Below are 24,942 nucleotides of genomic sequence, written 5' to 3'. Positions count from 1 at the left end.
AGGATAAGGGGAAGACGGTTGTGGTAGTTCCGGGCATTAACTTGTGTGGCGGGAGCTGAGGCAGCCATGTTTGTTAAGGGAAGGGGACCCGAAGGAAGCTGACAACTTTTCTTCTGGTTGCCGGGTGCTGGACAACCGAAGTGAGCCCTGAATTATGGCGACCTCCGCGTCGTCGCCGCACGCGACTGGTTTTCCAGCTGAGGGTAGATGCGGTTACTATGTGGAAAAGAAGAAACGGTTCTGCAGGATGGTGGTGGCCGCAGGGAAAAGATTTTGTGGTGAACACGCTGGAGCCGCGGAGGTGTGGTATCGCCCTACTCTCTCCAGAGTCGGAAATAAGTATCCTGGTCCTGTCGGTGCTGGAACCCGGCCCCTCCCCTCTTTGACAGGTTTCTGCTTGTGTCCCCCGGATCCTCCAGCTTTCACTTTAGTAAACCCAGTTTTGCCCTTCTTGCCGACCGATTATGAGTTCTAGTGATGAGAAATGTTTTAGTTTACCAAGCAAAGCGCCGGCAGTGACCCATTTATCTTGATCTTAACTCATGGTAATGCTAGGTTTTAATTTTACCCCAAGCTACCGCTCCGTCTCCCTGCTGGAAAGTGGTAGTTTAGAAAAAGCAGTGATTGAAGTCCCGAAGGTTTCACTAGTTGTGTTCTAATTGTTATTTCGTGAAAGAGAAGCACTTCTCGTGAATGCGGTTGGAAAAAACTTTCTTTTAAAAATTTAGACTTGAGGCCCGGCGCGGAGGCTCACGCCTGTAATCTCAGCACTTAGGAAGGCCGAGGCGGGCGGATGACTTGAGGTCAGGAGCTCGAGACCAGCCTGGCCAACACGGTGACATTTCTCTGTCTACTAAAAATAAGATCAGCTGGGCCTGGTGGCGCGCGCCTGTAACCCCAGCTACTCGGGAGGCCGAGGCAGGAGAATCGCTTGAACCCAGGAGGTGGAGGTGGCAATAAGCCAAGATCACGCCACTGCATTCCAGCCTGGGTGACAGCCAGACTGAATCTCAAAAAAGAAAAAAAAACATGTTTTTTTCGACTTACAGTTTTTAAGAATGCAACTTTGCTGGAATAGGAAGGAAAGATTTTTAAATATATACGAATTGACCTTTTACAACTGAAAACAAAGCATACAATTTTGTTTGATAATAGTTATGCATATAAATGTACTATAACACTGTATATTTGTATGTATGTATATTACTTTAGGATATATGTGAGATGGGAAAATAAAAACCAGAGGAGCAAAATGCTGATAGGAAGAGAGCATGTCTAATAGAACTATAAAGAATAAAACAAAGCGATCAGCATCTGATTTCATGCTTCTGAATGTCCAGTATTATTTGCATTATTTTATTTCTTAAGGAGTTTATTCTTCTAGACAATATCCAGTGCAGATCAGTCCCCTGACCCCCTTCATCTGCCACTCCCTATCGTAGTTATAGCCTACTTCCTATTTTGTTTTGACTGGCATTTACCAAAAGTGAAGCATACTGAAAAAAGGACATTCTTGTTATGGAATATGGGAGACGTGACTTGCTGTGGGAACTCTGAATTATGCCCATAGTCGTATTAACTGGTCTTGAGGGGACTGGCAAACATCCGTTGTTGAAGAATGAGAGTTATGATAGGAGAATGATTTAGACTCCACCTTATCCAGATATATGGAAGACGAATACAAATGGTGATGATAGTAGAATACGAATAAATCCTTACAAGCCGATCAGTATTCCTAGAGAGGAAGGACATATCATCGTTAGCCCCTTGAAGAGAGACTGCAAAACATCAAGTGGAAACACTTTTCATGACTACTATCTGGTTTTAAATTGTGGCTATCCTCCTGAATCTGTAATTTATGATATAACTGAATGTTGTGTTTCCATCTTTTTTTCTAAGTGTCATATGTAGCTGTGATGACACCACTTTAACTCATTTTTACGCAGTGGTTCTCGACAGGGATTGATTTTGTTCCCAGTGGACACTTGGCAAAATGAAGACATTTTGGTTGTCAAACTGAAGAGTATCACTGACATCTAATGGATAGAGACCAGAAATGCTGCTAAACCTCCTACAAATCACGGGACACCCCCTGCACTCACCCCCTCAAAAGAATCACCAGCCCAAAACATCAGTAGTGCCAAGATTCAGAATTCCTGTTTCTAAATTCAACTAATAAATTTTAAATGTGCTTTTTTTTCCCCTATGCTGTGGTTAGGCTTTGGGGGTTAGAAGAGTCTTTTACATGGAGGTTAGGATTTAAAGCCAGCAATAAGGAAGAAATAATAACACAGTTTATTGAATATACAATATTTTCCAAAAAAATGAAAATTTCTTAGTTTTCCCATGAAATTCAGTGTGAATAGCTTCATGGACATGCTGAGAGTCACGTTCAAACAGAAATAAATTTTTAAAAGAATAATAATAACAGACACTTAGTCACCACTTAATTTATGGCCAGCACTGTGCTAGGCAGTTTTGTTTCATTTTTTTAACTATTAGCTCACTTAATTTGTTCAAACCTTAGGAGGTAAGACATATTTTTGTTCTCACCTTTCAGATGAGGCAGTAAGCCTACCTAACTAAGGTCATAGGGATCGTAGCCGGTAGATAGAGCTGGGTATCATACCTAGGCAGTCTGGCTGGCCTGTGTTCTTAACTGTTATACGATCCCTATTTATACAGATTCATGTGGAATATTGGGTAGAATTGCCAATATTACCAATTTTCCTTTTTTCCCAGTTCATATAGTCATGTGGCACATAATGACATTTCACTCAACAACAGACCACATATATGATAGTGGTCCCATAAGGTTATAATACTGTATTTTTACTGTACCTTTTCTATGTTTAGATATACAAATACTTATATTGTGTTACAATTGCCTACAGTATTTAGTATGGTAACATGCTGTACAGGTTTGCAGCCTAGTAGCAATAGGCTATACTATATGGGCTAGGTGTACAGTAGGCTATACTATCCAGGTTTGTGTTACTATACTGTATGATGTTTTCACAATGACAAAATCACCTAAAGATACATTTCTCAGAATGTATTCCCTGTCATTAAGTGATGTAACTTAGGAATGAGTAGGATGTAACTGATACTAAAAAGCTGCAAAGCCAGTAAAATACATCTTAAAATCCATATGTCAATGGGCAGCATTTTCCAAAAAATGATAAGTCTGTGAGGTGATGCATGTTAATTAAGCTTGATTTAGCCATTCCACAATGTATACATATTTCAAAACATCATGTTGTATTAAAACCATACATATATAATAGTGTATATTATTTTATTGCCATAAAAATCACAATTACTTTCGCACCAACCTAATATGTGATAAATATATACAACTATTTGTCAATTAAAATAAAATGAAATAGGTAGCATTTTTTTGTTTCTTGGTTGTGCAGAAAATAGTCATGCATATAATAGTTGATGCTATCCTAGATTTCAGACACCATATGTAGGCCTTCTCTATAACCTGTTTGAAGCTATAGACCCTTGTTTGTCCAAAGCAGTATTTGTTCATAGATATTTAAGCCAGCTACACTGGAGAGTTTTTGTTAAACTCTTGGGACCTGATTTTGCCAACTTTTCATTATGTCCTTTTAAGGTTTCCTTACTTTGTTTTGAGATTGCAGAGACACTGAAGTTATATCTGGTATCTGTAAGCAATCAACTTGATATTTTATTTAAATAAATGTATCTCTTAATTTATTAGGAAGAAGATGCTCGGAAAAGAATCCTGTGTCCTTTAGATCCAAAACAGTAAGTATGGATCAGATACGGGGTTTTTTTTTTTTTTGTGCTGGAAACAGTAATTGGCGCAAATCTCATTTGAAATAATTTTCTTTTTAAATTTAGCACAGTATATGAAGATCAACTAGCAAAGCATTTGAAAAAATGTAACTCAAGAGAGAAACCAAAACCTGTAAGTGTTTGATCAGTAAAATTGAATGGTGAAATGTGGTATGTAATGCCTTGGTAGATGCTGCACATGGAATGGACTTGTTTCATAGCTGAGGAACCCAAGCTCAGGAAATACAATTTTTTATTTAAAGAGATAGGGTCTCACTCTTTCACCAAGGCTGGAGTGCAGTGGCATGATCATAGCTCACTGCAGCCTTGAACTCCTGGACTCAAGCAATCCTCCCACCTCAGCCTCATGGGTAGCTGGGACTATAGGCAAATGACACCACACCTGGCTTATTTTTTTAATTTTTTTATAGAGACAGGGTTCTCTCTGTGTTGCCCAGGCTGGTCTCGATCTGCTTGTATCAAGCAATACTCCTGCCTCAGCCTCCCAAAGTGCTAGGATTATAGGCATGAGCCACCAAATCCAGCCAAGAAATACAAATATTTTTAAATTGGATAGTAGGCAAACCTGCCTGACTTTTGTTGCATAAGTAGATATTTATTTATTACACTGTACAATAAGGGCTGCCGTGCGATCCAGGAAGAGACACCATTTCTGTCTTCCAAGGGTGCTTGGCATACAACCTCCCTTGAAAAGGTAGTCTGGGAAAAAAGGTAATCAGTGCCTCTGCTTCTAAGACTCGTAGAAAATTGAGAGACTTATGGGAGGATGTCTTGCAATAGCACCTCTCAGTTACTTTGACAAGATACTCCCATACATTTCCAAATGCCTGCCAATTGAGAACCACTGGGCCAGATGGCATAAGTTTAGAAAGTATTTTTACATTAAGATGGTGTAGAAGAAAAATGATGACCCTCACCACCACCACCTACTTAGGACATAGCCCCTCTAATAGAAAGAGAGAACATTGGCTTTGTTTGCAAATATCTTCCTTACCTAAGTTCCAGGTTTCAGTTAAAGCAAGCAAGTTTAATAGGTGTTCTGAGAAAAGTTTGAGAGAATAAATAAATTTATTAAAAATGGAACCCCTTGGGTGAGTTTCACTGCATACCAGCACACAGTGGCAAGGAAATAGAGAAAAGCAGTGGAATGATGAGACAGAGAAAGAAATGCAAAGCAGTATTTATCTGGTTCACTATGTAGAGTAGGACACTTGGCACCCAGGTAAAGGCATATCACTATTCTGCTTTACTTTGGAAAACTAGTGAGCAATGTTTAAAAATTTTGTATACTAATTAAAAGTTAGTTGGTTATAAATTTCTCCAGTATAAATAGTTTTCACATTTAAAAATCTACTCTACAACATAAGTTACCTGGAACACTTTTGGCAACCATTTTGAACTAAGAGTACATCAAATTCTAATACTTAACAGCTAGTTTTCTATTATAGTTTTATTTCAGTTATCCAGTAAAACATTGTAATTCCTGCAGGCTTCACTCATTCCACTCAATCACCAGTTTCCATTGCTAGCAACACACATTCTGTGCGTATAGGTAAAGCTAGCAACACACGAGCAGGATGTTACCTTTCTGCCTCTGTTACCTTTCTGCCTCCATGTAACAAAAGTCCATTTAACTACACATAACATAATGTTCCCAAGAATTATTTTCACTTTTGAAACGGGATTTGTAGAAACAGTACTGTTTCATTCATCTAGATCTACACCGTTCAGTATGCTAGCCACTAGCCACATATGACTATTTAAATTTGAATTAAAACTAAATAAAATTAAAAATCTAATGTCTCAGTCACACTAGCCATATTTCAGTGGCTACCATATTGGCCAGAGCAGATGTAGAACATTTCCATCATTGCAGAAAGTTCTGTTGGAAAGTGATAATACAGATCCTTACCTAGAATCTGTATTTCTGAAGCCAGACTAGAAAGATTTCATTATCTGTGTTTGTTTGCTTGTTTGTTTGTTTGTTTGTTTTAGAGACAGGGTCTTGCTATATTGCCCAGGCTGGTCTCAAATTCCTGGGTTCAAGAGATCCTTCTGCCTTGGCCTCCCAAAGTGCTAGGATTACAGGCCTGAGCTACTATGCCTGGCCTCATTATGTTAATTTAAATAACTAGTGTGATGGGACATTTATATTTTCAAGTTTTAATTAATATTTTAAAATAGAAGAAATCAGACTTATTGTTATAATATGTATGTCTTTCTGTTTTTGGTCATGCTGCATGTCTGATAAGCAGCATTATGTAGTTAGTACTTTGCTGTTTTTGCTTTAGCACTATAAGACAAAATTGTTACAGTTCTAGTGTATACAGTCTAGGCTGTAAAACTTTTAATAAATGTTACAAATGAATTTCTTTAAACTGTAAGTGCATATTCAGATAACCACCTCACTAGAATATAAGATCCATGAACACCTTTTTGTCTCTTTTGTTGTCTACTGTGGTGGAGTGCCCAATACCTAAAGCAAACTAGGGACTTGAGTAAGTACTCAATAATGATTTAATGAAGAAATGAAGGGAGGAAGGGAGGATGGCAGGTGCAGAGCAGGGGATAAAGGGAAGAATCAGTATTTTAGTTTAATGTTTGTGAGCTTCACATTATTAACAGTTCTTTTATGTTTTTGTTTTTGTTAAGGATTTCTATATTCAAGATATTAATGCAGGCTTAAAAGATGAAACAGAAATACCTGAACAATTAGTAAGTACATTGACTTAATGTTTAATTTTAAAAGGTATTTATAAGCTCTTTTCATGATGTGAATAAGCCATGTTCTAATTTTTGTTTCAAGCAAATCTGTTTTTAATTTACAGTGCATTTTCCTATAGACTCAATATTGTTAGAGATGGTTAGTTCCCAGACTAGCTCATGCCCCATAGCAAAACAAGCTACAATATGGCCCTGAGTCCCCTTTGATTCTTGAACCCTTCTGAGCCTAGACTTGTTCTTGACCTTGAGGAAGTTAGGAGAATTAAAGTAGCACAGCAAAGATGGAGTAGAAATTTAGCAGTTGGACAATTCTGATGGCAGCTTAGGGAAAAGGCTTGATAGAGAGAAGAGCCTAAGCTGTCATGGGAATTGCCCAATTGGTAAACCTCTACTCAGTCTCTGTCATGCTACTTTAAAGCAATTTTTGGCTACATTATTTAGTTTTATTTTTGTATATAGGTTCCAATTTCTTCTCTATCTGAAGAGCAGTTGGAAAAGTTAATTAAGAAATTGAGAAAAGCAAGTGAAGGTAAGACTGCCTAAAGTTGCAAGTTCAATTATTTTAGAGTAATTAGGTGGTATATGAGTTGATACCATTCTAGTTTAAAATATGTTACTACTGTTGTTCAGAATCCTACAATTACGTGTTTGGCTGCTTAAGCTGTTGTGCTTATATTTGGCACAGGTTTGAATTCTACACTTAAAGATCATATTATGTCCCATCCAGCATTACATGATGCACTTAATGACCCTAAAAATGGTGATTCTGCAGCCAAGCACCTGAAACAGCAGGTATGTTTAGGCTATAGTAACTACTAAACATGGCCTTTGTTCATTTGTTGAAAGTGTTTTAAATGTAATTATTAATAAGATTTTATTTTGTTTACCTTTCAGGATGCCAAATATTTCCATTTCAAAAAATACATAGAAACATATATAAAAAAATGAGGGCATGGATATGATTCTGAGTACCATATATTAAATATTTAAGAGCAAGAGAGAAAAATTTTAAGTCAAGTAGAAATTATCAATGTAAAACATCTGCCTTATGTAGAAATTACCTTGCTCTTTTCCCATTTGAACAAAATGTGTTTGCTCTAGTTTATAAAATAATCTTGTGAAGTTTGCAGGCTTCTATTTTAGGTAACATTGAAAAATTAAAGTTACTTGGTCCGAGAAGATGCTTTGTTGAGTTTGGAGCGGGAAAGGGAAAATTATCTCATTGGGTTGATATTGCCTTAAAAGATGCTGAAAAAGTTCACTTCATCCTAGTAGAAAAGGTGACCACAAGATTCAAGGTGAGTGAAACCATTGCTCTATGTTAGTAACCAAATTTTGTTTTCATTTTTTGTATTCAGGAAAAAGCGATAGAAACATTTCTTAAAAGAAAGGAAAGGAATTTTTTTAATCTGTTTGTTGTAGCTTTTTATTAGTTCCAATTGTATTGATAACTCAAACTGAAGGTGAATTTTTTTAGTCTAAGTTTTGATAGTCTGTTGATCTGAATTCTTAAAATTATTTGCAGAGACAGGAAAATATATAGAAAGAGCCAAGCTCAAGCTAGGAGTTAAAAGTCTTGGGTTCTACTCCTATCTTTACCACTTGCCATTCATTCATTAAACAATTTTTGAGCATACTGCCAGGCCCCACCCAGGCTGAAGTACAGTGGCAGGACCTTGGCTCACTGCAGCCTTGACCTCCTCAGCTCATATAATCCTCCCATTTGAGCCTCATGAGTAGCTGGGACTACAGTCACGCACCACCATGCCCAGCTAATTTTTAAAAATTTTTTGTGGAGACAGGGTCTCACTTTGTTGCCCAGGCTGGTCTCGAACTCCTGGGCTCAAGCCCTCCTCCCACCTTAGCCTCCTGAAGTGCTGGGATTATAAGCGTGAGCCACTGTGCCCAGCCACTCTATTACTTATATTTAGAAAAGAGACCCAGGCAAATACATAAATTACTATAGTAAAGTGTTAAAATACGAGAAAGGTCTGCACAGAGTACAGCGTGGTTTCAAAGACAGGAGTGACAAGTTTTATTGCAGGGAAGAGATGGAGAATGACTACGCAGAGAAGGTGATGCTTGAACTAAATCTTGAAAGGTGAATTGGTGTTTGTTAGAGAGTTTGAGAAGCATTCTAGGAAGCAAGAACAATGTAACCAAATACATGAAATAACGTGGAAACATTCCTGTTTAATGGGAGTACATGTTGCAAAGTAGAGTTCAGCAATGATGAGACTGGAGAGCATGGCTAGCCTATAGAAGATCTCATATTTTATGCTAAGGAAGGAGTTTGACTATGCTGCTGTCTGGTGGGGGTACAATAGAAAAAAGATTTAGTTCTTGGCTTTGAAGAAGCTTATGTCTAGTGGAGTAGACATATAAATATTTGTGTTCAGTATGCTAAGTGTGTTTTGATAGTGGTAAGTACCCAATCCTATGGGAGCACGAAGATAGAGCAGCAACTTTTCAGTCTAGTGTGGGTCATAGAAGTTTTCGTAGAAGTGACAGTTGAGATGAGATTGAAATAATATATAAGAGTTGGTAAAGTAGAAGGGAATTTTTCAAAGTTTATCCTAGCAGCACCATTAAAACTATATTAGAAGAGTCTGACACTTGAAGTAGAGAGATTAATAATAAAGATAATTTTTGTCCAACAATCCAAGTAAGAGAGAGGCCAGAGCTAAATCTATTGCATTGGGATGGAGAGGAGAGCAACAGTATGAGAAATGTGAAGATGTTGGAAGCCACAAGAGTTGGTGATTTATTAGTAATTGAATATGAGAGATAAGGAGTAATTTTGGGTAGAATTTTTATGACTTAGGTGACTAAATGGTGTTCTTTCCTGAGATAAGGAATAAAGGGGGAGCAAGAGGAAGGAGGGTTTTGGAGACAGAAATAATGAGTTCAGTTCTGGATGTGCCCAGTTTGCTGGTGAAGTAGAGCTTTCTAGTTCACAACTGAGTATGTGTCTGATGCTCATTGGAGAGGCCTGAGCCACAAATGTAGATCAGTAGGTCATGGGCACATAGGTATAGGTTAGAATGGTTGTGATCTTTCAGGAGAGCAAGAGGAGGAACAAACCAAAAATAGTATATGAAGAGTGACAAAGATAAAAGAGCTAGTAGACAATCTTACATAAATGACTTAAGATCTGTGAACTTCAGTTCCTTTGTCAGTGAACTGGGAATTTTTAGGGTTAAAGGAAATGATGTCTATGTTTACATAATTGATAAACATTTTCAAATCTTTTTTTAAAAGTGTAATATTTTGAAGTTCTCATCAAAGAATGTACAGTCTTCATTTTTAAATATATTCTGTTGCTCTGAATTTTGAAAACAAAAATCTTTTTATTTTCATAAATCCTTTTTAAACGTAAGAAGTCATTATTACAATAATGTTCTGTTTGTGCAGGTGGATGGAAAACACAGAAAGAAAAATTCAGTGTTTGAAAGACTTCAAATTGATATTCAACACTTGTGTTTGAGTAAGTTGTGTAACTTTCCATTGCTCTACAAATAAATCATAACTGTTTCAAACTCTGAGGTTGCTTAGAAATCCAATCATGCAGAACGGTGCTTCAGAGAAAACAGTCAAATCAATCCATTGTTAATATAGAATGTTTTATATAGTGTGTAAATAGATGTAAATTGAATTAAGGTTGAGAATTTTTAAAATTTTCAGTATCAAGTGGAAATGAAGTGTTAGGGAAGAGTTTAAAAGTTTTTATAATATGTACTTATGTTGTTTCTTTGTCCTGTTTAAATTTTTTTGAGTCCATTCAAACTATAAACTAGCCTTCTGCCTGCCGTTAACATGACTTTACCTAAACCATTAAAGAAAATGAGGTATTTCTCTGCCTAGCTAATGTGTAAAAGATACTTCCTAAAATTTTAAATTGTACAAGAGAAAAGAAGTCATCACTGTGGAATTCACATTCCATACACAAAACACACACAGACACATACACACACAAACACTTCTCAATCAACTTCTGTAGTGCCCTTTTTATACCTTTTCTATTTTTCAGATTATCCAAAGAAAATAATGCAAACATATCTTCACAACCTCTTCCATTCACTAATTTTAATCCAGCCATGAAAAGCAACCCAGCATTTGTATAGAAATCACTGTATTTAAAATTATTTAACTGAATATATTAACTTTCTGATATTATGAACCCTAAACAAGTTCTTATGTTCTATGTTGTGTTCCATAAAGTGAGAATTTTTTCTTTGAGTCTCTTTCAGGCTAAAATTCAGAGACTCTAATTAGTTATTTCTTTTGGAAGGCCACAATAATATGTACTTTCTTTCACTAGACAGTTAACTTAATTCTCATTTCCATTTCAGACAAGATTCCTGTGCTAAGAGAAGGAAAACTACCTGTGGTAGGAATTGGAAAGCATCTGTGTGGTATGGCAACAGGTATGTAAACATACTAATAGTGTTTACATTAATGCATTAAGTTTTGACCTAACCTGGCCCCAACCATTTCAGTGGCCTCTTTTGAATAGATATCTTATGTTTACAACTCATTAATCTTTATAGAGCACTGGCTCTGTGCTTTATTAGATGCATAGCTTTCCTATTTATCTGCTCATTTTGGCCATTTTGCAGGATGAATTAAGAGTTTTGTATGTAAATACTGCATCACATTAGACTTTAAAGTTCTTTGGGTTAAATTTCAATCAGAAAAGGAAAATAAGACCATTTATGGAAACTGTATTTTTCCACCCAGAAGCTACTGATTTTTTGTAGAATAGTTCCTTAGGAAGAACTCAGAAACCTCTCCCATTAAAAGACTATTGTGTTTCAGGATTCTGGGGAAAAAGAAAAAAAATAAATGTTAGACAAAAAAAAAAAAATCTAAGATGTCTTGTCTTAGCACTTTGATCCATCAGATCTAGCATGGTAAAGTGGAGACAGCATGTGCTTTAGAATCAGATAGTCTAGCCTTCAGCTCTGTTGTGTAACCTTGTCAAATTACTTAACCTTTCTGAGCTTTGGTTACCTCATCTATAAAACAGAGATACTAATATATTAATAATTCACCGGGTTGCATGTAAAGTGTCTGGCACATAATAGTGCTCCATAAATGTTAATTATTGTTACATCATCTTCCTAACTTTTGCTAGTGTCATCATCTACCCATATGGGTAACTTGGAGTGTCCACAGATAATACTCATATTGGCTGGAAATGGCATTGAGTACTATATATTTGTGTTGGCCTTCATAGTTTTTAAGACTACAGTAATGTACAACATAATGATGATTTGGTCAGCAGTGGACTCATATATGACAGTGGTCCTATAAAATTATACCATATTTTTACTGTACCTTTTCTGTATTTAGATACACAAATACTTACCATTGTGTTACAATCGCCTACGGTGTTCAGTAACATGCTGTACAGGTTTGTAGCCTAGGAGCAATAGGCTGTGCCATACACCCTAGGTGTGTAGTAGGCTACACTATACCATCTAGGTCTGTGTAGTACACTCTGATGTTCCCACAATGATGAAATCGCCTAACGCATTTCTCAAAACATATACCAATGGTTAAGCAGTGCATGACTGTACTTTCACATATCTTATCTCATTTAAGCCTTATAAAAGTCTTCTAAAGTAAACCAGTTCCATCCTGGGGGTAGGAGGGAGTACACTCTTTTGACCTACAGTGGCCATTTCTCATGTTCCATGTAATTTTTTTACCCTTGATTCACTGTATCTGAATCCTCCTTTCATCTCTGCCACAGTTGCTGCCCTTCTTGAAATTCCATTTTCTTCTCTTTTGCGATACTCTTATTTCCTGGTTCTTCCCCTACATCTATGCCATTCTTTCTGTTTATTTCACAGTCTCCTTCCACTTCTGTCCTTTAAATATTTAATATTCAGGCTAGGCACAGTGACTTATGCCTGGAAAACCAACACTGGAGTCTGAAGTGAGATGATTGCTTGAGGCTAGGAGTTCAAGATTAGCTTGGGCAACATAGCAAGATCCCATCTCTACAGAAAATTTAGAAATTTGCTGGGCATGATAGCTTGTGCATGTAGTCCCAGCTATTCAGGAGGCTGAGGTGGGAGAATCACTTGAGCCTAGGAGTCTGAGTCTGCAGTGAACTGGGATAGCGCCACTGCACTGCAGCCTGGGTGACAGAGCAAGACCCTATCTCAATTGGTCAATCAATCTCAGACCCATCTGCTACACAACTAATGTGTCTTTCTCTTTAAACTCTTCAGTACTTACTGATATAGTCCGAACTCTTTGACATAACGTTTTCGTCTCAATCTGGCTTCAGCCTTCCTCTCTTTTTTGCATTCCCTGTCTCCTACTTTGCTGTTCAGCAACATCAAACCCTGGGTGCTCTTCCATATACTGTACTATTTCTACTATATCTGGAATTTCACCCCCATTCACCCATTCACCCAAACAAAACAACTGGTCAGTTTTTACTCATCCTTCACCTCCGTTGTCACCACTTTCAGGGAGCTCCCTTAAATAAGATATGCCTCCTGGGTGTTATCATAATACCCTCTGCATAATTTTACCTTGTTGTATTTTAATTATCTGTTTATATATCTAATTCTTCCACCATGCTCTGAATTTTTTGAGTATATGGCATACTAGTACAATGCTTTCTATATAACAGGAACACAGTGAATATTGGAATGAATGAACAATCTTGGCTACCAATTTGCTGTGTTTCCTTGTCCCTTTCTGTGTATGTGGCTTTGTCCTTTAAGCTCTCTATGACAGATGAATTGAGATAAATTGCTAAAGCTCCTTCTAATTCTGAAATAACTTAATTCTTTTTTTTTTTCTTTGAGATGAAGTCTCACTCTGTCACCCAGGCTGGAGTGCAGTGGCACAATCTCGCCTCACTGCAACCTCCACCTCCCAGGTTCAAGCAATTCTCCTGCCTCAGCCTCCCAAACTGCTGGGACTACAGGCTCGTGCCACCACGCCTGGCTAATTTTTGTATTTTTAGCAAAGACGGGATTTCACCATGTTAGCCAGGAAGGTCTCTATCTCCTGACCTCGTGATCTGCCCGCCTTGGCCTCCCAAAGTGCTGGAATTACAGGCGTGAGTCACTGCGGCTGGCCTGAAACCACTTAATTCTTTTTTTTTTTTTTTGAGACGGAGTCTCGCCCTGTCGCCCAGGCTGGAGTGCAGTGGCCACATCTCAGCTCACTGCAAGCTCCGCCTCTCGGGTCTACGCCATTCTCCTGCCTCAGCCTCCCGAGTAGCTGGGACTACAGGCGCCCACCACCTCACCCGGCTAGTTTTTTGTATTTTTCAGTAGAGACGGGGTTTCACCGTATTAGCCAGGCTGGTCTCGATCTCCTGACCTTGTGATCTGCCCGTCTCGGCCTCCCAAAGTGCTGGGATTACAGGCTTGAGCCACCGCGCCCGGCCCACTTAATTCTTTTAATAATTTATCTGGTTATTCACATTTCTGAAAATCACTTACTTAAGTCAGATATGAATAAAACAATGACTAAATGTATTTTGTCAGAAAATAATAGTTTATGAAATAATAGATTAGCTATCACTTTCTCCAAAGAATGGGTTTCTAATGTTTGACTTAAATTCATATATTGAATTCAATTTACTAGTGAAATATCAGATCATTTAATAGTCACTTGTTTTATCTTAGGGTAATACAATTTTAAAATATGTATATGTTTTTGATTGAACAGACACAACATGACAATCTAATGATTAAGACAGAAGATGTGGGTCCTACATTTGGGGTCTTTCCAATATTGTCAACAGTGTAGGAGTTTTTGATGGGAAATAGCCATAGTCATCAAAAATCCATTTATTTAGTTTTAAAATATACTAAAATGTTTTCATTGTAATGTGGAGTACATCTCCCTCTTAAGTTTGTGTATATTAATCATTGCATCCTCAATGCTTCACACATGAAAGGCATTCAGTAAATGTTTGTTAAATAAATGAATAAATACAGTTAGGCTACTCAGTGAGGCCTACTTTCCAGATTCTGTTCTGACTCCTCTTTCAACTCTTCAGTTCATCACTATTTGCTATGAGCCTCTTCAAGACAAGCATCTTGACTTAACATCAACCTAAACAGATTTGTCTGCCCTTCCTTCCTCCTCCCTCCCTCCCTCCCTCTTCCTTTCTTCCCTCCCTCGCTCCCTCCCTCCCTTCCTTCCTTCCTTCTTTTTTTCCTTTCTTAAACTAGAATGTAAGTGTAAGTGAATAAAGTTTTCCTGTACAAGTCATTTCCTCAGCTAAGGTAGGAAAAGTGAGAGACAATTCAGGGAGCTGGGTAAAAGTTCTTCAAATTGTAGATCTTAAGCTTCAGATAGCTTTATTGGAAATTAGGCTTTACGCAGAATAAATCATTAAACTGAGAAGATAGTAAGAAGAGCAAATTTGAACAAAGTTGATAATTCACCATATAATTATTACAAATATAAAGCTGAGTAGGTTTTTGCTGTTTCTATTGTTGGGTTTTTAAAAACAGTACTGCTTAATAAATGTAAAAAATATTTATTTTTAAAGATGATGTGGTTTCGGGGGGCCACATAATTGTGTTTGCAGATCTTGCATTACGATGTTTGATTGAAACCTATGCTGCCAGTTTTGAGGAAAGGAATGAAGAACCTTTAGCCAAACGCATAAAGAATGATAAAACAGAAAAAGAAATTTACACTTTGGCCAAGGAAGGAAATGCAAAAAATGTCCCAGAGAAGTGGAACCCTGTGGCTGGCATTGTTATTGCACTCTGTTGTCACCACAGGTGTGATTGGAGACATTATGTGGGCAAAGAATATTTCAGGGCTCTAGGCCTTGGAGCAGTGGAATTCCACTATTTCCAGCGAATGAGTAGTTGGGCAACTTGTGGGATGCGGAAAACATCTTTGGAAACCTCAAATAGTACCACAAAGAGACAAGATAATCAGAATGATGATAGTGAAGAGCATGATGATGGAGGATACAGAATCACAGATGATGGCGCTAATAGTTTGCCTGGGTAAGAGACTACTTTTGTAATGTATGACACTAAAGGAGAAATATTGTATTATACTGTACTTTAGATGACTATTATCAACAATTCATGAAAATGTATAATCTAATTTTAGAATAAGCTAAAATATACACATCTCTTATTGTGGTCATAAATATAATGTGTCTTGGAAGCATGGGATAAAGTACTTAGTACATTACGGGTTAGTTAACATTCTCTCAATAAATGGAAGTGACAAAAATAATTTTTTATAAACTTTTACAAAATTTTAACAATGTTTTGTATGTGTTTATTCAATTTAGGCTTCTTAGTGTTGAAGAAAAGAAGAAAATAGGGCATCTTTGTAAATTGCTGATTGACCAAGGTCGAATCCAGTATTTGCAGCAGAAGGGATTCAGTCCTGCTTTGCAGTACTATACAGACCCTCTGGTGTCTTTGGAAAATGTTTTGTTAACTGCTTTACCAAATCATTCTTCATCACCAGAAACAACTGCTTAATGGAAAAGAAATTTGAGCATCATCTGTCTTCCACCAAAAAAAATTTTTAATTATATTTTTATATTAAAAAATATATACTTTAAATAGCAAATAATATGAACTTTAAAAAATGCTGTGGCCTCATTAAACTTTGGTAATAGCTTTTCTTTTTACTTCAGAAATCCAAACATTAGAGAATTCACCAAAGTAATCCTCTTTAGAAGGGCATCTTGAATTATATTATCCATCCGTATTTATGGAGATTGGTAAAGTAGTTGAACCGTTGACTTGGTGATCTGAAACATACATGTCAACACATAATTAGCATATTTCTGTTTGTATTAATTTTGTAAATTTATCTTCCTTTGATTTTATTTAATATTTTTATTTCTCAAGTTCAAGAGGTAGTGATTGATTGTAACAAGGGCCAATCTGAGAATTTGACTTGTATGTGGACATTTTTCCCTACAGACCTGAAAAGCACAATTATGATTTTCTCAAATGCAAACAATTCGGAGATGTTCACAATTAATAAACACAATTAATGAAGTCACCTTCAAATTTCCAGAACCATACATGTATATATTGTCAGAATCTGTCCATGACAAACACAAAACTTAAGAGCTATTTTCAAAGAAAAAAGATTATTTCACTTAATTATTTTATTGGATAATTATCTAGTTAGAACTTCCAAAAAGATACTTACAAACATAATTTACAAATTTGAAATAACTTCTGGAGTTGATTAGCTATTCATATCTTTTATCAGGTCATTTTTTACATATATAGGCACAAACAATAAGTATGTTCTCTTCTGTTTGGGAAAATAATTTGGAATAAAGTAGAAATTAGATAATGAAACTAAAAACCTCAAATTTAGGCCTTATTTAACACATGACTGGTTTCTATGCACAAGAAAATATTAAACCAAACATATGGTAGGACTGTTACTCTCTTCTGCATCTTATCCCTATTTTGTTTCTGCCTTTATTTGTAAAAATTGTCTTAATTTATGGTACATTTGCCAAGACAAAAGTTCAGAATTACTAATTTTAGATATTATGATATTCTGAGGTAACTATTTTTATCCTGTGGTTCTATGATTACATGATTTGTAAATAAGAAGCCTAACCAATTTAAAATTCCTGACTTTAGTCTCATATATCTTGTCAGACTGCCTCGGTTCAAATTCCAACCCAACCATCTTTGAGTTGTGCGACCTTGGGCATGCCACTTAATCTCTTTGTGCCTCAATTTTCTCCTCTTAAAATGGGGATGATGATGATAACAATAATACCTACCTCACAAGGTTGTTGTGAGTATCAAATGAGATAACACAAGTAAAATGCATAGAACAGTTCCAAGCACAGAGTAATTCAATAAATATTAACTGGAAATAGTAGTGGTAGTAACTCGTGAATCTATTTTTAATAACATAATAGGCTTTGATTGTATTATCTCTTTAAGTCGTTAACTTTTTTTTCCTTGTTATAAGTTTTATGTCAAATGCTATTAAAGTAAGGTAGTTTGTTTTTTAAGTTAGTTACCCATGTCCCCAATCAAGGGAACCTAAATGAAGATATTATATCATTAAATAATTAACCTTTTTTTTATTGTGTCAAGCAATACTAATTTGTGTCATAAAATTTGTTTTGCATCATTCAACAATTTATGCCCAGAAATAAACAATATTCTACAACAGGCATAACCGCATTTATGTTTCATAAAATATTCATACACATCCAAGAATTATCATACGGAAACAGTTCTGTGGCCCATTTAGCTTAATGGTATGTTTCTGACAATGGCATCAAGTACCTTAACGGAAGATAAGTTTGTCCTTCAACATGCCAGCCTTAGGTCAGGATTATTGTTTTCCTAACTGTTAATTTGTCTTCACATATCATGAGAAAGTGACTATGTGGGATATGCATACAGCTATTTCTTGTCCCGCACAATTTTCAGATTCAACAAACCTCTTCTTGAACTTTAGATTCACCTATACAATTACCACAACTTGCATGTTCCACAAGTGCATCAAATTTACTGCTAAGGGCCAGGTGCGGTGGGTTACGCCTGTAATCCCAGCACTTTGGGAGGCCAAGGCAGGTGAATCACCTGAGGTCAGGAGTTCGAGACCAGCCTGACCAATATGGTGAAACCCTGTCTCTACTAAAAATACAAAATTAGCTGGGCATGGTGGCGCATACCTGTAATCTCAGCTACTCAGGAGGCTGAGGCAGGAGAATTGCTTGAACCTGGGAGGCGGAGGTTGCCAAGTGAGCCGAGATTGTGCCATTGCACTCCAGCTTGGGCAGCCAGAGAGAAACTCCTCAAAATAAAAATGACTGCCAAAATTAGAAATCATCTTCTGCCTCTACCACCTGATTCTACTCGCCAACCCATCTTCTGTACTTCAATCTCCATCTTAGCATCACCGTCTATCCAGTCGCTCTCTAAACCAAAAACATTCATTATAAACTCCCTTTTCTCATCTTCATTCAATTACCAATTCTGTCTCCTAATCGTCTTTTATGTATTCTCTCTCTGCTTTCCAAAACTAGGTCACAATTAGGACTTTTTTGCCTGTCTCCCCAATCTGTCTCCATGTTATTGCATCTATGACCTTGCTACAATAAATCTAATCACCATTTTCTAAACATCCTCCACTGAATGTTAGTAAAAATTATTTCCTCTAGCTGAAAAACTCTGTCATTGTCTTCTCGGTTATACTCATTTTTCAAACTAACTAGTTGTTGCATTAAGTTGAACTAAAATCTGCCTTTTAAGTTAAAAACTCCTAACATTTTACAATTAGAAGACCATGATTTCTATTACTATTGTTTCATTGTTTTTATTAACAAATAATTGTGTACTTTGTCCTCTTCCCCTGATCTTGGTTTAGCTTAAAGCCCCTCCTTGATTAAAAAAAGTGGTGTAATTCAAAATTATGAGAGACTAAGTGATTGAAATCTCTATATCAAAACCTCACACTTCGTTGATTAAAATCTGTATTCTCAGCCAGACATGGTGGCATGCACTGATAGCCCCAGTTACTCCAGAGGCTGAGGTGGGATGATCTCTTCAGCCCAGGAGTTCAAGGCCAACAGTGAGCTATGATTGTGCCTTTGAATAGCCACTGCACTCCAGCCTGGGCAAAATGGGCAAAATAGTAAGACCTCATCTCTTTAAAAAACAAAACAAAACAAAACACTGTGTTATCTTAATATTTGTGGAATGACAGGGAAGATCAGTTCATGGTCAAACTGCTATGTGTGGCAAGCTGGTAGAATGAGGTAGCAAAGCTTTAAGAATCACATCTTCACTCACTTGGTTTTACTTCATATGCTTAGCCAAAGGATTTATTTCCTTCCCCCACTTGAAAGACTTTGAATATCTTTACAACCCCTCTCTCCATTTCACTTTTTTTCTTCCCACAATATTGACTAAGAGAACAGAATTTGACAGAAAACTTAAGATGGAATAAGAAATATATAAAGGAATTAATCAAAAGGCAGCAGTTAGTGATATACACATTACCAAAAAAGAACATTGAATCTGTGTTATATACAAATCTTATACCTGCTCTTCTCTGTGACTCTTGTATGTATGTGTGCATAAACTGAAGGCCGAATAATTCCCGTTCCTCTTCTTCATCTGTGCCTTCACTGGGAGGAAGTGATACTTCCAATTTCAGTGGGTTGTCTCTGAAGTTGACAAACCTAGCAGTTCATCAAAAACCAGTATTTTTATAGGTGTCATGGAAGTGTACATTTATTTCCCTGGAGAAAGGTCAAATGATAATATACTAAATTACTTTTTTAACTGGTTTCAATAATTGAACACCTTGGTGAGATGTGATATATCTCAAGAATCTATGTTTTTTTTTTTCCTAAGAGAAAAAAACACTAGCTTTAGACAACTTACTTTCAAAGCTTATAAAAGCAACTAGTTAGTCTAGTTGCACAGGCTGTAGTGTAGTGGCATCATCTGGACTCATGGCACCCTCCACCTCCTGGGTTCAAGTGATTCTAGTGTCTCAGCCTCCCAAGTAGCGGGTACTAGAGGCTCACACGCATGACACCCGGACAATTTTTGTATTTTTAGTAGAGAGAGGGTTTCACCCATATTGGGCAGGCTGGTCTTGAACTCCTGGCCTCAAGTGATCTGCCTGTCTTAGCCTCCTAAAGTGCTGGGATTACAGGCGTGAGCCACTGCACCCAGCCTACAGCATATATTTCATGCAATACAGCTTAACTTCTAAGAGCAATGTTAACATATCTTAAATATAAAATTAGTGCTATGAAATTAGTTTCTGCATAGTTTATATACATTCATCTTACTTATCATTGTGTCTTCACCACCCAGTACAAGGCAGGTAGTTGCTGAACAAGTGAATAAATGAATTATTTGGTTATGGAAGTTTTGGGTTTTAGTGGGTATTCTCTTATTCTCAATTGTCAGAAGATTAAGCTTTGGAAGAAAAATGCTTGAGGGAGCTTTCAAGATGGGTTAAAACTTAAAATGTCACATCTGAAACAGTAAAAAATCCTAGAAGAAATCCTAGGAAAAACTCTTCTGGACATTGGCCTAGGCAAAGAATTTATGATGAAGACCTCAAAAGCAAACACAACAAAACCAAAAATAGACAAATGAGATTTAATTAGAAAAACTTCTGCACAGCAAAAGAAATAATCAACAGAGTTAATAGACAACCTACAGAATGGGAAAAATATATGTAAATTATACATCTGACAAAGAACTAATATCCAGAATCTACAAAGAACTCAAACAACTCAACAAGAAAAAAAATAACCCCACAAGCGGGCAAAGGATATGAAAAGATATTTCTCAAAAGAAGAAATATAAGCAACCTAAAATAATCTAAAATAATTTTTAAAGAGAAAAAATACTTGACAGAGTTTTGATACTACTTAGTAAAAAGTTATATCTAGTGGTTATTTGTTTGTTTTTGTTTTTTGTTTTTAAGAAATAGTCTCTGTTTCCCAAGCTGGAGTGCAGTGTCGCAATCTTGGCTCACTGCAACCTCAAACTCCTGGGCTCAAGCGATCCTCCAGCCTCAGCCTCCCGAGTAGCTGTTATAGGCATGCACCACCACTCCCGACTAATATATCTGCTTTCTATCAGTAACATAATTGTGTCCATTTGTACTTATTTAGGAAATAAACACTTTTACGCTTTTGATTTTTATGTTGCGAATGAAGTTTTTTTAGCTGTATAATTTTCATGAATTTGTCACCAACAGAGGACCTTTATTTTTTTTTAGGTTGGTATTATAACATGTATTAAAATAATGCTGTGGGTTAATAGAAACAGCAAAGAACCAAAGAACTAAAAGGCAAGCTATGTAAAATCCCAACTAAAACCCAAAAATGTCTAATGTATTCATTCGTTAGCTAGCTAAAAGCCCAAAAAAGACGACACCCAATATAATAAAGTACTGCAAAACAATTGGCAATTTTCAGTTATCAAAATTGTGGATTTTGCATTTTGTATCCTTTTCTCAATCAAGAAAAAAATTATTTTTGAATGTTATATAACATACTTGTAAAACAAGATAGAAAAATACACTCTAAACTTGTAACAATGGCTGTAAATATTTTATCTTACATGTTTCTCATAGGCAATAGGTTGGTTATGGTACGTACATAGCATGAAACTAAGATGACAAAAATACATGTCAGCTGTACGATAACATACAAGTGACACTCCCATCTACCCATGCTAAAAAATTATATAATACTGTCAAAAAGAAGTCTTAAAACTACATATTTTAATAAGAAATTCAATAAAGAATGTTAATACTGAGAACTAAGGCATTCAGAGATTTCAAGTCATGCTTTTTTCAGTTGATTCAAAATTTTGTCAACCAAGTTTTCTAAAGTTTGTTCAGAGCCAACATTACCATGTCACACATTTATTATTTCATACATTTACTTTCTTTCCCATAAAAGACCTTTGATAAACATCTAAAATGGAGGACATTTCTTAAAGCTGATAAATCCCAAACTGCTTTAGTTTTAAGGATTCTTTCTTAAATAGACCAGTGTTATATGAATCCTATTCATCAAATTGTAGAATTTCAACATTGGAAAAGATTTTTTAAATATCCATTCATGTAAATAACAACTGAAATTTATTAATAACAATCTCTCTACATTACTTTTTTCTGCAGCCAGAAAGCAAGGTTTTTCAGTTTTGTGCCTACAACTTTTTACCTCAGATTTGCCATTTCTTCCATGCATACTGGAATATCTTGCAGTTTATTGTTGCTGAGAACAAGAGTACCCAGATTTTTCATATTGCGGATTGTTTCAGGCAAGCATGTTATTTCATTTCGTTGCAGCCATAATGTATGTAGATTTTGCATTCTGAAAAATTAAGGTTTCTGCAATTAATTACGTATAATATGAAAACATTGGTTTTGGAGTTTTAAAAAATAATTTTAAGAGGCAGGGGTCTCATCATGTTGCCCAGGATGGCCTTGAACTCCTGAGCTCAGGCTACCCTCCCACCCTCAGCCTCCTAAAGTGCCGGGATTACAGGCGTGAGCCACTGCACCCAGCCTTTGGTTCTTATGTTAAAATCAAATGTCTTTTACAACATATTTAACTAGTATACTTACTGAGTTAACTGACATCACATTACCTGGTTATTAGAGAAACCGCATCAGGAAGTTCATCTCTACAGTACAACTCTTACATCGTATGGCAATAGAAATGAAATCAAATCAACATATTCTAGAATTCTTTCACTATTCTCATAGGATTTCTTGAAGAAGAACTGCTGTAAATGTTACCTAATCTGAGTTAGAGTCTTAAGAGAACAATCAAATGATTAATATGCCCATTTATAGCAAAGCAGTATGCATAATGCTTAACATCATGGACTCTGGGTCCAGGCTGCCTAGGTTCAAATCCTAGCTTGCCCACTTACTAACTTGAGCAAGTTAGCTAACATCTCTGTCATTAGTTTCTTCATCCGCTTGTAAAGTGCATAGAAGTGCTTGGCATATACTAAGCAAGGTGGTTATTGTGGCATATTCTTGTTAATTTCTCAAAGTCAGCCAGTTTTGGCCAGGCGTGGTGGCTCATGCATGTAATCCCAGAACTTTGGAAGGCAGAGGCAGGTGGATCACTTGAAAAAAGCCAGTTTTTTCTTCTTCCCAAACCCTTTTACTTACTTGGAACAAATGAAAATATTCTGTTAAAACAGTGTATTTCAAACTAGTTGGACCTATTGTGATTGATTATGCTCGAGATCCCATTTGTCTTGCTTAGTTTTTTTCATAAGAGGTTTCAAGACATTTATCATTAGCATAAAGAGTTATTTCTTTTACCTTTCTATAGTATCAGGAAGTTGTTCAAGTTTGTTGCTTCCCATGTCTAGCCACTCAAGGGCAGGCATGTTCAACACAGCAAGAGGGATTGTAGTAAAATGGTTCATACTCAGATCAAGGTGAGTAAGTTTTAGCAGATTGCTGAGCTGAAGAAGAAAGCAAAATTTTTCAAAATAAATGCCCACAATGTAAACTACTAAAAGACTCATGTCAGTAAAGGCAATATTTCACATCCAGGAATGTTCACATTTTACTTGGGCTTTATTTAGTCATAGTAGTCCACAACAAATTAAAAATAAATATAAAGCTAAATAACCTCCAGGGAAGTGTAAAACTCTCATAGAAAGTTCACCTATTCAAAGAAAGTTTATCTTTCATAATCACCAGGTTCCAGGGTTTATAGAATGTGCCTGGCAAAACCTTTTTTTCGCTGAGAGTAAGCACCCATTATCATGTTTTCCTTTGATCCAGTAGTTGAGAATTGTATGGGAAAACTCAAAATTTAACTTCCAAATAATAGTGGTGGAGGAAAGAGGTAGCTCATGCCTATAATCCTAGCATTTTGGTAGGCAAATTGGTAGTTAGGAGGATCACTTCAGTCCAGGAGTTTGAAACGAACCTGGGCAACATAGTGAGACCCTGTCTCTACAAAATAATTTAAAAATTAGCCAGGGATTGTGGCACAAGCCTTTGGTCCCAGCTACTTAGGAGGCTGAAGTGGGAGAATTGCTTGGGCCCAGGAGGTTGAGGCTGCAGTGAGCCAGAATCACACCACTGTACTCCAACCTGGGTAAAAGAGTGAGACCCTGTCTCAGAAAAAAGACTGGTTAATAGATTGTACAAAATCACATAGCTTTTATAATGATGGGGCCAACCCAGAAACAAAACACATGAGTCAGAAATAAAGTATTCATTGACCCTCTTGTATGTGTAAGAAATTATCCATATTATCATTTTTATTATATGCAAAATGGTATTGTTTGGCTGTGTCCCCACCCAAATCTCATCTTGAATTGTAGCTCCCATAATTCCCATGTGTTGTGGGAGGGACCTGGTGGGAGACAATTGAATCATGGGGGTGGTTTCCCCCATACTGTTCTTGTAGGAGTGAATAAGCCTCATGAGATCTGATAGTTTTATAAGGGGTTTCCCTTTGCACTTGGTTCTCATTCTCTCTTGCCACCATGTAAGACGTGCCTTTCGCCTTCTGCCATGATTGCCTTTCGCCTTCTGCCATGATTGTGAGGTCTCCCCAGCCACGTGAAACTGAGTCCATTAAACCTCTTTTTCTTTATTAATTACCTAGTCTTGAGTATGTCTTTATCAGCAGTATGAGAACAGATTAATACACAAGGGTATACATTTCATGAAATTGAACTATTAGAAGATATAATGTATATGTATATACTATGTTTCATTTGCAAGAGCAACAATTGTTGGTGACAAGTTTGCTGTTTTGGAAGAGAAGTCTGATATACTAATTAAGATAAAGTGGGAGAAGGGAATAGTCTATTTTATTTTATTATTTTTCTTAACTTTTATCTTGTAGAG

General features: G+C 36.5%; 2 protein-coding genes across 13 annotated transcripts in view; one reads left to right on the top strand and one right to left on the bottom strand.

Annotated features, from left to right (window-relative positions):
* Nucleotides 1-66: 66 nt before the first annotated feature.
* On the top strand, nt 67-17,739 carry TRMT13 (tRNA methyltransferase 13 homolog). Of its 7 annotated transcripts, none has more exons than XM_005542601.4 (11): nt 67-301; nt 3,731-3,777; nt 3,874-3,940; nt 6,481-6,543; nt 7,012-7,081; nt 7,238-7,344; nt 7,683-7,850; nt 9,967-10,039; nt 10,905-10,979; nt 15,128-15,560; nt 15,857-17,739. In XM_005542601.4, the coding sequence occupies exons 1-11, from the start codon at nt 155-157 to the stop codon at nt 16,050-16,052; spliced, it is 1,446 nt and encodes a 481-aa protein (XP_005542658.1). In that variant the 5' UTR covers nt 67-154; the 3' UTR covers nt 16,053-17,739. The 7 variants fall into 7 exon arrangements, 6 of the variants coding, with proteins under 6 accessions (XP_005542658.1, XP_045222518.1, XP_045222536.1 ...); XM_045366583.3 differs by having other exon boundaries at nt 15,089-15,560; nt 15,857-16,063; XM_045366601.2 differs by lacking the exon at nt 15,128-15,560.
* The window catches only part of LRRC39 (leucine rich repeat containing 39), a 31,290-nt gene continuing 22,424 nt past the window's right edge, over nt 16,077-24,942 (bottom strand). For 4 of the 6 annotated variants that reach the window (XM_074000844.1, XM_074000845.1, XM_074000839.1 and 1 more), the window contains 4 exons: nt 23,392-23,537; nt 22,271-22,423; nt 19,614-19,753; nt 18,264-18,487 (listed from right to left, as the gene is read on the bottom strand). In XM_074000844.1, the coding sequence (XP_073856945.1) occupies nt 18,396-18,487; nt 19,614-19,753; nt 22,271-22,423; nt 23,392-23,537 (531 nt within the window). In that variant the 3' untranslated portion in view covers nt 18,264-18,395. Of the gene's footprint in view, nt 16,328-18,263; nt 18,488-19,613; nt 19,754-22,270; nt 22,424-23,391; nt 23,538-24,942 lie in introns of those variants that run through there. The other 2 variants (XM_065549117.1, XM_005542612.4) reach the window with 1 other exon arrangement.

Source organism: Macaca fascicularis, chromosome 1 (assembly GCF_037993035.2).
Source record: "Macaca fascicularis isolate 582-1 chromosome 1, T2T-MFA8v1.1".
In the NCBI taxonomy this organism is placed as follows: Eukaryota; Metazoa; Chordata; class Mammalia; order Primates; family Cercopithecidae; genus Macaca; species Macaca fascicularis.
The sequence above is the reverse complement of the archived record's forward strand: the minus strand, read 5'-3'. Positions and strand labels throughout refer to the sequence as shown.